This window comes from Giraffa tippelskirchi, chromosome 6 (genome assembly GCF_054371585.1).
Source record: "Giraffa tippelskirchi isolate mGirTip1 chromosome 6, T2T-mGirTip1v1.2.pri, whole genome shotgun sequence".
Taxonomy (NCBI): Eukaryota; Metazoa; Chordata; class Mammalia; order Artiodactyla; family Giraffidae; genus Giraffa; species Giraffa tippelskirchi.
Genome location: NC_137280.1, coordinates 13,460,677 through 13,473,276, shown reverse-complemented (window position 1 = coordinate 13,473,276; position 12,600 = coordinate 13,460,677). Strand labels below are relative to the sequence as shown.

The window sequence follows — 12,600 nt, the reverse complement described above, 5'->3', positions numbered from 1 at the left end:
CCAGGGACAATGTTAGTGTGTGATTCGAGTGCCATACTCGGGGCTACAGAAGGATTTTAGAAATTCAGAAAAGCAACAGAGCACCAGGCTGTGTTCAAGAAGGATTCCCAGACACGGATGAATATGGAGTGAGCCTTAAAGAGCATTTAGGATTTGGAGGAGAAAATAGGAAGCAGCATGGAAGAGGGTGGAAGTGGGTGGTGGCTGGAGTATGAAGATGTCTACAACAGAGAGTTTATGTGAGAAATACATCTAAGGTTTTTTTTTTTAAACTTTCCTCCCACCCAAAGCCTTATACTTATGTTGATAGTTACCCTGTTTATCATGGACATCACCTAGATGGATGAAGGGTACCTTATCTCCTCTCCAAAGATGATCCTTTCATAAAGTTATCCATTTGACTCTATAATTAATGGAAATCGTGTTGAATTTCAATCCTATCTGTGCTCTTAATTAGTATTTTGATACAGAGTATACAAAAACCATTAAAAAATGGGGCTCAGTCATCACACTACAGAAATGTGATAGGCCAAAGACTTGAAAGGGCTCAATAAATATTTATTAGTTCAATGGAAGAAAGGAAAGAAAAAGAGAAAGAAGAAAGGATAAATGGAGTTTGGAAATATTTCTCATTAATTTTTCAAAAGTGAGCTGAACAGTTATTTAAATCATAACTAAATCAATATTTTGAGTCCTATTTTTAGGTTTAACTGACTGTAACTTGCCATGTCTTCAAGAATTCTGAGTACATAACTAGTATATTTTTATTTTCTTTTTCAGATTAACTATGGTTCTTCATCTTTTTTCTAAAGTTCCTAAAATTTTCAATGGGTAACAAGAGTTATAAAGAGTTCCATTATTTCTTCCAGGAAGAGCTCAAACTTGAAATACCAGAAGATAGCTCAATAATAATAGGGGAAAACAGCAATAATTTTGTTGCATCTTAGAATACTATAAATGGAATGAAAAAGAATTCCAGGAAACATAAGTTGCAGTCTAAATGAGCTACCAAGTTTACATAAACCTTCCTGATAGAGAGGGCAGTGGAACAAAGAATGTGAGAAGAAATAAGTAGTTATTTACAATAACAAACTCCTTTCCCCAGGGGTAAATTATTCTGGAGCAGGAATGAACTGAAATCCTTTGCATAAGCAAGAGCTGAGCAAGATAAACATTTCAGACACTGTCATAGATCTGGAAGACCATCTCAGCATTCCAGACACCCCGTGTTGTTGCATATTGTGGGAAGGGGGCCACCAGCCTTGAAACCAAAGTGGCCTGTTCTCAGGGTGACTTCTGCACTTAAGAGCCAGATAGACTTGGGCAAGTCATTCAGTCCCTCTGAGTCTGCTTCTTCATCTTCAGAACAGGAATAACTGTACCAAACTCTTAGGATGGTCATCTAGAGCAAAAAGACAGTGTCTGCAAAAAGCCTAACCAGGTGTCTGACAGCTAGCAGGAGTTGAGTAAATTATATTGTTTTTGTTCAGTCACTAAGTCCTTCAGTCACTAAGTTCTGTCTCACTCTTTGCGACCCCATGAACTGCAGCACACCAGGCCTCTCTGTCCTTCACTATATCCTCGGGTTTGCTCAAATTCACGTCCATTGAGTAGTGAATCTACCTAACCATTTAGATAGATTGATGTTGTCTAACCATCTTCATCCTCTGCTGCCTTCTTTTGGCTTCAATCTTTCCCAGCATCAGGGTCTTTTCCAATGAGTAAGCTCTTTGCATCAGGTGGCCAAAGTACTGGAGTTTCAGCTTCAGCTTCAGTCCTTCCAATGAATACTCAGGGTTGATGTCCTTTAGGACTGACTGGTTTGATATCCTTGCAGTCCAAGGGACCCAAGAGTCTTCTCCAGCACTGCTGTTGGAAAGCATCAATTCTTTGGCGCTCAGCCTTCTTTATGGTCCAACTCTCATATCTATACATGACTACTGGAAAAACCATAGCTTTGACTATATGGACCTTTGTTGGCAAATTGATGTCTCTGGTTTTTAATATGCTGTCTAGGGGCTTCCCTGGTGGCTCAGATGGTAAAGAATCTGCTTATAATGCAGGAAACCCGAGTTCGATCCCTAGTTTGGGAAGATCACCTGGAGAAGGGAATCAGCGCATGGGGTCTCAAAGAGTTGAACACAACTGAGCAATTAACACTTTCACTTTCTTTTTCGGGTTTGTCATAGCTTTCCTTCCAAGGATCAAGAGTCTTAATTTCATGGCTGCAGTCACCATCAGCAGTGACTGTGGAGCCCAAGATAATAAAATCTGTCACTTCTTCTACTTTTCCTCTTTCTATTTGTCGTGAAGTGATGGGACTGGATGCCATGATCTTAGTTTTTTAAATGTTGAGTAAATTATAACTCACATGAGTTCTTAAGCAATCACAATGGGGTTCAAATTCCCCACTACTGTGTGGCAAGAGGGAAAGCCCTCCTTACCTTTGTGAAGACAATCAAATCAACTTGTTAGTTCCAAATAGAACCATTCTTATGGAATATCTACATGGAAGGAATAAAGCCAGAGCTGATTCTCAATTATCCAATGCAACAAAAGCAGAAACTACCTGGCAGGAGGGAGCACACATGTTTTTGTTCTACTTCTGTCTCTGGTTTCAGCTCCTGCCCTCCCCTTTAACCACCTCCAGTCTTCACTCTAATTCAGCCACAATCTGTCAGGTTTTTTCTCACTTCTTACCACCCAGCAAACTTCCTGAGCTTTTCTGAAATTTTAAGAAGATTCTTTCTGGAAAATTTAAGGGTCAAGAAAAATCTAAAATTCAAGCAAAAACATTTTATGCAATTCAAAGGGCAAACACCCTTCCCCTAGACCTTGATCATGATTAAAAGCACATACATGTAGAGAGTCTCGGTCCTGCACAGACGAACCACAGCTCTGAAAATGGAAATGTTGTTTTAAGTTATTTAAAAATATGGTTAAAATATACACAAACCACTGGAGAGAATTTAGGTCCTTGTCTTACAATAAAGAAAAGCTCCTTCTCTTTTTAGTTATAAAAGACTATTACCAACCTTAACATCTAAAATATGCTTTAATCTATAATATCTAAAGAATGAACTTAAAAAAACCCTTAAATCCATACAGTATGGATCTAGAGAGACTTTAAAAAAAATTTGTGAAATATTTTGTAGCTATAAAAATGGTTCTGGAAACTGTAATATTTAAGACTATTCAGAAGCTAGACTTCCTGTTTGCATAATACAAGTAGAGAATAATATGCAAACAGATTTTTTAACAGTGTTTTTGGTTATGGATATAATAGTGTTGAGGGAACAACCTCTGATCACAGAGGTCCAATATCATCAATAACCCTCTCCCCTGGCCAGTCTCAGCAAATTTATGAAGTAAATTTGATTGTCTTCTTTCTTGTCCTGTAACTATCCCATGCCTAGTCCTACTACATAATTTCATACCCGCCCAGGACTTGTCTTAAAAATATCAACCTGATGAATCACTGATCAGGATAAAATAGTTTATGTCCAACCTCTTAAAGCAGTCTTTGCATTAGGAAAAATGATTAACAAAATGTTCCCAACCTCAAAGAATAAATCTTTAATGGTAAAATTTCAGATACTTTGGTTTTGGGTAGGGGATTATTTGGGTCAGAGAGGTTTCTGCAGCACAGGACTAGAACTAGAAGGATATCAGTAGTAGTAAATGTCAATAACCTCAGATATGAAGATGACACCACCCTTATGGCAGAAAGTGAAGAAGAACTAAAGAGCCTCTTGAAAGTGAAAGAGCAGAGTGAAAAAGTTGGCTTAAAGCTCAACTTTCAGAAAACTAAAATCATGGCATCTGGTCCCATCATTTCATGGGAAATAGATGGGGAAACAGTGGAAACAGTGGCTGACTTTAATTTTGGGGCTCCAAAATCACTGCAGATGGTGATTGCAGCCATGAAATTAAAAGACACTTACTCCTTGGAAGGAAGGTTATGACCAACCTAGATAGCATATTAAAAAGCAGAGATATTACTTTGCCAACAAATGTCCATCTAGTCAAGGCCATGGTTTTTCCAGTGGTCATGTATGGATGTGAGAGTTGGACTGTAAAGAAAGCTGAGCACCGAAGAATTGATGCTTTTGAACTGTGGTGTTGGAGAAGACTCTTGAGAGTCCCTTGGACTGCAAGGAGATCCAACCAGTCCATCCTAAAGGAGATCAGTCCTGGATGTTCATTGGAAGGACTGACGTTGAAGCTGAAACTCCAATACTTTGGCCACCTCATGTGAAGAGTTGACTCATTGGAAAAGACCCTGATGCTGGGAAAGATTGAGGGCAGGAAGAGAAGGGGACGACAGAGGATGAGATGGTTGGATGGCATCACCGACTCAATGGACATGGGTTTGGGTGGACTCCGGGAGTTGGTGATGGACAGGGAGGCCTGGCGTGCTGCGGTTCACGGGGTTGCAGTCAGACATGACTGAGCGACTGAACTGAACTGAATTGTCTTCTACTCTATTTCATAAATTTTGGTCAGGAGATCATTTGTGCCATAATCACCATATACCTGTTTTTAAAAACACCAAACCAATTTCTAGGCCCAATTCCACAGTCATTAAATCAGAATTTCTTGGAGAGAGGAACTTGTACTTTAGAAAGAGAAGACAGATGGATAAACAAATATAAAGGAGTATTATTATCTCAATATTGGAAATCATCAGATTATATCTTGTCGACAAAAGCTAAGGGTTTCCATGTATTAATTGATCTAACAGTATCTGTTGTGGCGTGTTAGAACAGAAACTTTGTTTTAAATTGCTAGCAGTATGTAAAGAACCCCAACTTCATCTCCTGCTCTTACCAGGCACTCCATCTTCGATCCAGAAGTTAATGTCCGTCCCATCTCCAGCCTTCAGGACCTGTGTGATGTTGATGGGCTGCAGCAGGCTCATGACCTCCTCCATGATGATCCTGGCCTTTTCAGAGCCAGTGAACTGCAGTCCAGAGGGTAAGAAGGTCCCCAGGTCAGACTCCATCACGAGGCTGTAGTTGGAGCTATTTGCCTAAACAAAAGAGATAAGTGTTTCATTCATATTTGCTGCGTCTCTGCTTTCTCTTTGGGAGTTACTGAAAAAACAACAATCAGAGACTTGATCTCCTCGCTAGTTGTTGCCAAAACACATGAGGCTCTCCTGGACTTGGGGTCTGGTCTGCATATTACTAACAGTTCTGCAATGCAAACTTACTCATCCTGGGGTCTGCCAAATTTGAGTTGACTTGGAAAGATTTTCTTTAAATTCAATGAAATAAACATAAAGCTCCATATTAAAATTACTCAATTATTGCTATTATCAATAATATTCTTTCAATTAATTTTATTAACAGCTTAACTTGTTCCAGATACAATTCCTTTTCTACAGTGGGGATCTCCAGATAGCATTAGCAATGTTCAGGCTGAAAAAAACGTATGCTCTGTGGGCCTATTTCATTGCACCTCTTTCCTCCTGATGGACATTCTGTCTTATTTTAATTGTGGATTCTGCAAAGGCTCAAAAGCATCAAACCGACAGGTTTGTCTTGGGTTTCTGATTCTGTTGTTGTGCCATCTGTTGAGTCCCCAGGGAGGGAGGTAATAGAACGCCAGTGAAATGCTGCTCTCTCTGGGGTACAACTGTAGAACTCTAAACCCCAGCAGCTCTGCCAGGCTGCTAGTGTGTTAACTTTTCCCAAATAAAGTCTGGTGAGAAAGCACAGTGATTTCGTGTAGCCAATATTGTCACAGCAAGAGCCTAGCAGAGGCCCTCACCAGATTGCACAGCTCAATTGCCACCCAGTCCAAAGACTTTTGAGTTTAAGATTCTTTCAAGTTTAAACTGGCCTGGCCATCTATTTCTCAGGAGCCATTCTTATCTTCAAGACTGACCAACTACTACCTCGGTCGAGTTATTCTCAAGCTGGCATCGTCATTACTCACCTAGTAAAAATCAATAATAACATTTTTCCATTGCTTTCAGAGAGCTTTCATGTTTGCAATCTCCTTTGATCTTCTTCCATAACCCATAAAGTAGACAGGGCAGTTTTATCATTGATAGTGGTTTATAGAAAAGGAACTGAAGATCAGAGAAGTTAAGTGACTTGCTCAAAGTCACACAGTTGGCAAATGAGAGAGCTGGGTCTGAAATACTATGCTTTCCAAAACTCCACACTGCTATAGCTAGCATGGAGTTACACTTGTTCTGAATTAGAATGATTTTTCACTTGCATAACAATTTCAGGGTTGCATAACTATTTTTTTTTTCTTTTGTAAAACAGATACTTTTTAGAATGATTTCCTATTGCCGTGGATGGGTACTGTTGTTACAACAACAAGAACAGTGGTGGGTTCTAAAGAAGGACAATTCTAACATTTATAGGACTGAACTTTGTGGTCCTGGGATATCCATTCTGTCGTCGTTGATGATGAGAAGGTTGACAAAGCAGAAGTCTGTTGGTATTTCCACTTTCACTTCTAAGGAATTTCTGTCTTCATGGTGATTTTCAGAGAAAGACTCAAGGCAATTATGACTAAAAAAAAAACCAAAAAACACTTTTCTCTGCTTTCAGCTGTGGCTACTGCAAGAAGGTAGCATCATCAGAGTTAATAACATGCAAAAATCTTTGCATTAATGTCTTCCATTCAGGGCTCATTCAGCTAGCACACTGGTGCTGGTCAACATTTGACATGGATTTGGCAGGGTAACGCTGTCCCCTTATGTGCCCGCTGCTCCCACCCCAAACTCTTTTCCTCCCTATAAAAATGAGAAAAGAAATAGCACAATATATCTTCAAATAAAGACAGAGTTAGGTAATGTCTGTGAGGGTACCCATACTTCTCACAGACTCCCATCCTTCCAATAAGAAAATTACCCAATTTGCTCCTGACTATATACTTTTTAGTTGAAAGCAGAGCTAGGTAGTGATTTGGGCATCAGCCTGGTGAGGCGTGCCCAGCCCTGGACCCACTCAACTCTATCCTGGCTCAACAACTGACCTGCTGGACTGCCGAGAGGAGTATCTGGCCTCTCTCTCTGTCCCCAAGTCATGATGCCTTGACCTTTAGCGTCTCCATCTGTAGGCTGGAACAAACGCTTTTTTCTAGGCTTAGACAGTGGTAAAGAACACGCCTGCCAGTGCAGGAGATGTGAGAGGTGCCGGTTCAATCCCTGGTTTGAGAAGATCTCTTGGAGGAGCACAGTAACCCACTCTAGTATTCTTGCTTGGAGAATCCCAAGCACAGAGGATCATGTGCTATAGTCCATGGGATCACGAAGAGTCAGACACAACTGAAGCGACTGAGCATGCACCCAGGCTTGAACAATGAGCCCGGGCAGATGGAACTTTGAGGGTCTTCAAAGAAAAGATCTTTGTGGACCACAGTGAAAGTGGTTGTGTGAGTTGAACTTATCCAAGCTCCTTAAAAAATATGCATGAAGGGCTTCTTGACCCTCTACACCTGCAAGTGAACAAGGGCCAGGGTATCCCACCATTTGTGAATGGTACCATGCAATGCCAGGATGTTGATAGGAATGTTGAGAATAATTTAAATAAGGGCGCTTTCAAAGGTGTCAGATGCTATGTGGCAATAGATTTAGCACAGTGATAACAAGTATGGGCCCTGGGACTTTTCAGTCTGAGTTTAATCCTCAGACTGAGCAGTCATGCGCTCTGTGACTCTGGGCAGGCTGTGTGACTTCTCAGTTTCTTCTGCCATGAAACGGGATAATGACGGCACCCTAGTTCACTGAGTTGTAAGACAGAGGGCATAACGAGAGTTGTAGAGCCCGGCGCATAAAGAGCACTCCATCAGTATTTGCTGTTACTGGTCTTACCACTAAAGATACATGCCTCTCAGGTTTTCAAGAAAGGACTCCATATAAACCATTCTGTTAGCTGCATATAATGATAACAGGTATCATTTTTGCAGTGCTTCCAACGTGCCAGACACTGTGTGAAATGCCTTATAGCTTAACCCAGGTAATGCTTATAATCATTCTATAAGTGCTATTATATTTCTCATCTCACAGATGAAGCAACTGAGGTCTGGTCATGTTAACTAACTTCCCTAGGCTTCCCTAGCTAGTGAGTGGAGTGGTCAGAATTCAAGCCCAGAGGTCTGCCTCCCCAAGCCTGTGGGCTCAGCCCCTCCAATACTCTCTCTGCTCATGCTTACTTCCAATTGTCAGGCCACAGGTCCTTGCTTTTAATTAAAAAATACAAAGACTGTAGTCAAACACATGTACAGAGTTTAAAATATTCTTGCATGATCACAATACAAAATCTGGACAGAATTTATTGTCCCTGTTAACAAAGTAATCTGATTAGGCAAAGAGAAGATTGAAAACAAAAACAAAAGCAAAACCCTTGCTCCGCCATTTCCTACCAACTAGGAATAAAAAGCTTAAAATAATAAAATATCTTTTTCAACCCGAATTAGACAGGATGTGCAGATTTCAGTAAATCAGAATTCTGTCGTAGGTAGAGACGTGCTAGATTTCTATTCAAGTAGAATTTTATTAGCTGCTGCTAACATGACGGCAGCAGTCTATTGTGTCTATTTATATATAAACATTTCCATATGTTTTCAACAAGGAACTAAGAAAACAAACCACCCACCATCCATGACACTGCTTTTCCTCCTCATTGATGGCATCATTGTCTAATCGTTAGCACATGGCCGAAGAGCTGGGAAAACAAAATGTCTCTGCACAAAGAAACTGGGATGAATAAGCCAGGTCACAGGGCTGTTACAACTGCTACTTCTCAGGAATGTGTTGTCACAAACATCCGTGTCCCTCACTATGCTATGGGCCATTGGGGACACACTCAGTGTTGATTTGGAAAGCTGATTATAGCTAGTGCCAGTGGAGCAGACCCATACTGGTTTCACTTAACCCATTTCTGGACACAAAACAAAATATCCATCCTCCCACTTACAGGATGTAGGGAGAAACCTCCCTTCTGGAGACTGAATGCTTTATTGCTGAGATAACTAGCACCGATTGAGGCAAACATACAGATGGGGAGGCTGAGAAGCTCAGTGACAAGCTCAGATACTACGTGTAAACTCCTCACCCTGCTCTCTTAATGAGGAGAAACACCTCTTTCTTGAGTCATGGAAACTGTCCTTCATTGCCCTATAATGGACACAATGCAATGCAAAGAAAAGCTCCTGGCTAACCTCCTAGGTTAGAGTTGCTGGATTAGTTAATATCTGCTTAGGGTTGAAGATTCATACGTTTGTTTTGTGCTAGAATCACATCCTATCACTTCTTTTCTTTTCTTTAAGGGTCAGCTTACTCTGCCAAAGAACTATTTGGTAACCGTTAGCATTCTTTGGGTGCAACGCAAGATTAAAAGTAGAACAGTGTTTAAAATACATATTGCATATTTTCAAATGCTTACTTCCTAACATAAACACAAGGGTGATGTTTGTGTTCTTTGCTTTTACAAAACTCCAGATAATTCTTCTTCAGAAACGTATACCCAAGCTCGACATCTCCTCTCCTCCCAAACGTGGCATCTTTTTTTGTTTTAAAGCTTTTATTTTCTCATAACGTAGGCAACCTGTCTTTAGTTTTGAATGAAAATCGCAATCCCCAAAATCAAATGATGAGAAAAAGAGACTCCTAATTATTTTAATTGATCATTTAGCCTCCTTAGTCAATCTTCAAAGAAGTAAACGCACCCCCACCCCCACCCCCAACACAGGGCAATCAGTCTCAGTACCACGTCCCTGCTCTGGTAAAAGTTAATATTTTACAGATGATGGCGGTGACACTGTCTGGTCAGGTGGTAAGCTCAAAACAAGTTCTCAGAAGGAATCATCCTATGAGACCATGCGCTGAGTTGCTACAGTCATCTTCTCCAGTGCAGCCAGTGACCCTGGAATTCCCATTGCAAAGGGTATACCTGGGGTAGGGGAGTGCTGCATGGAGCTTTAGGTCAAACACCTGTCATGACGGGGTGATAGGTTTCTCCCTGCTGGGCAAAACCAAGAAGAGGTTTTCCTTTCTGATCACATTTACCCTGAGGTTCAGACTTTTATCTCTGGCCATCTCCAGCATCCAGTTTTGGACAACCTTGGGGACCCAGCGGGGAGAGTCAGGAAAGAGAGGATGACAAAGTGGAGGACCATACGTTATGTTTATTTGACAGTTAGACTGGCTGTGGCTCGGGAGAATGGGCAGTCTTGGGTAAGTTACACTGGTACTAAAATTGCAGACACCTATTGTGGTTTAGCCACTATGCTGCCTGGAGATGGCATGGAATAAATGTCTTTTGGAGACCCATTTCCAACCCTATCATTCTCTGTGTGTGCACAGAAGGTTTCTCTTGTGAATCAAACCTGTGTTTTCAGGCAATCCAATTTTCACGATGTTGCTCCAAGCACTCTAGATCTCAGTGAATTCTCTTGAGCTGGTTAAGGCCCACAGATAGCCCTTAAACTTATGGAAAACACACGATCCCTCTATAAATGTCACTATGGTAACAACAGTGAGTTGGAAGCCTGAAAGATATGGCATAAACATAGGCTAAAAGAAATAAGAATTTTATTTATATTATACTGGAACTATGACTCTATTCACATTTCTTTGAGGAATAAAAACGACCCAGCATCCAGAGTATTTGATAGATAGGCTTAAAAGCTTACATGGCAGCTTGTTGTCTATCTCAGCTTTTAATTTTATTCCTGCATGTTGAAGCAACATAATCAATAGTTGAAATCAGTGGGACTCATAGTCTCCACAATTAAATTTTGATTCCTTTAACATAATACATTGCCCAAGTGTTTTGCATTGCTAGTTTCATACACATTTCAATAAGCAGCTGTAAAGAGAAATCTCCAACACAGCTGGCTTTGGGAAACCAGCTGCTTCTACCTCTTTCATTCTCCATCCCTCTCTCAGCCTCCTCCCTCGCATGGATTTTCCCTGCCTGTCTCCTCCTATACCTGCCATGCTGCCATCAAAGTGTAAGAACTAAATTGTTTAAAAGAGGATCCCTTCCTTCGTCTGACCTTTCTTCTCTGACACTGTTACATGCTTAATAAGCATAGAGACATGTTTCTTGTTTTTGACAGTGGGGTCTTATCAGCCAAGACAGAGCTTTTGAGTTGACTTCAAACCAGTCCCCTTCTCTTGGCTGGAAAGCCTACAGCAGCATCTTGAAATCCCTATTCAAGGTTACAACTGATAAGGAGTTCCTTTTCTTACGTGTAGACAGGTTATTTCTTTTAAAAATAATAGTGCTTACTTTCACGTCCTGCAAAAATAGGCTACTTTATAATCTGGAACTGAAATATTTATTTGGTCCAAGGGCATATCATACTAAAGCACTGTTAATCACTAATTCTCCTTTTTCCACAGCCAGTAGATAAGCACTTAGAGCATGTTTGGATTATGATAACATCCTTAAATGCTTTATTTGATCAAGCACTCTTTACTAATATTAGTAAAGATGCTAAACACAGCTTTCAAAGTAATTTTATTTTCTTAAACATGTCTTCTTTTCTCTCAGAAGCACAACGGTGGGTCTGAAACCTCATGAAAGACAACTGTTCCCAACTATGAGCTTCAAGGCTCTGGCTCTACTCAAGGCTTCACACTCTGCCTCTCCCCTTGCATTCCACTTCTAACACACCAGACCCCTACATAATGCGCTGCACTGTTACACTTTATTCAATTTGTTTTTTATACCCATCTTGCTCCTGAAAGAATTCAAGTCTTTCTAAAAGACACTAATTGACAGAACTGATGCTTTTGAACTGTGGTGTTGGAGAAGACTCTTGAGAGTCCCTTGGACTGCAAGGAGATCCAACCAGTCAATCCTAAAGGAAATCAGTCCTGAATATTCATTGGAAGGACTGAAGCTGAAGCTGAAACTCCAATACTTTGGCCATCTGATGTGAAGAACTAACTCATTTGAAAAGACCCTAAAGCTGGGAAAGACTGAAGGCAGGAGGAGAAGGGGACGACAGAGGGTGAGATGGTTGGATGGCATCATCGACCCTATGGACATGAATTTGAGTAAGCTCCGGGAGCTGGTGATGGGGGGAAGCCTGGCGTGCTGCAGTCCATGGGGTCTCAAAGAGTCGGACACAACTGAGTGACTGAACTTAGAACTTATAAGACACTAAAACCATATTTTAAAAGTACTGTAAACTCGAGAACCAAAAAAATGCCCTGAAGGCAGGGATTGAATCTGTGTGGATCTCTACCACACCTCTAGTTTAAATAACAGAGCTCAGTACGTGGTGGGTGCTCAAGAAATACGTGAGGAGAAATAAAGTCACAACTGGGAAAATCTGACATGATACCCCAACAGCAACTTGAAGATGTAACTTAGCTAGTGCTGCCAAGGTAAGAGGAAAAAACAATGTGCTACCAAGCTCTCATTACTTAGAAAAAGAAAGGATATCACCAGCTCCTTGGAAAACTTATTTTAGCTCCAGATTATCCTCTTTTAACAGTTTTGCCAGCAATCATTTCTGAGAGGAATTGCCAAATGGTTCTTTCTATGAGGAACATTGAACAAAGTTATGAAAGAGTTTCCAATAACAGTTTTTATAAAAGAGGCAGAAACTCCTTTCATA

General features: G+C 40.7%; 1 protein-coding gene across 11 annotated transcripts in view; it reads right to left on the bottom strand.

The window, feature by feature from the left end:
• Nucleotides 1–12,600, bottom strand: part of CPQ (carboxypeptidase Q) — a 548,292-nt gene that overhangs the window by 73,378 nt on the left and 462,314 nt on the right. For 10 of the 11 annotated variants that reach the window (XM_081505175.1, XM_081505172.1, XM_081505170.1 and 7 more), the window contains one exon: nucleotides 4,831–5,032. In XM_081505175.1, coding sequence (XP_081361301.1) covers nucleotides 4,831–5,032 — 202 coding nt within the window. Of the gene's footprint in view, nucleotides 1–761; nucleotides 1,560–4,429; nucleotides 5,033–12,600 lie in introns of those variants that run through there. The other variant, XR_014057991.1, reaches the window with a different exon arrangement.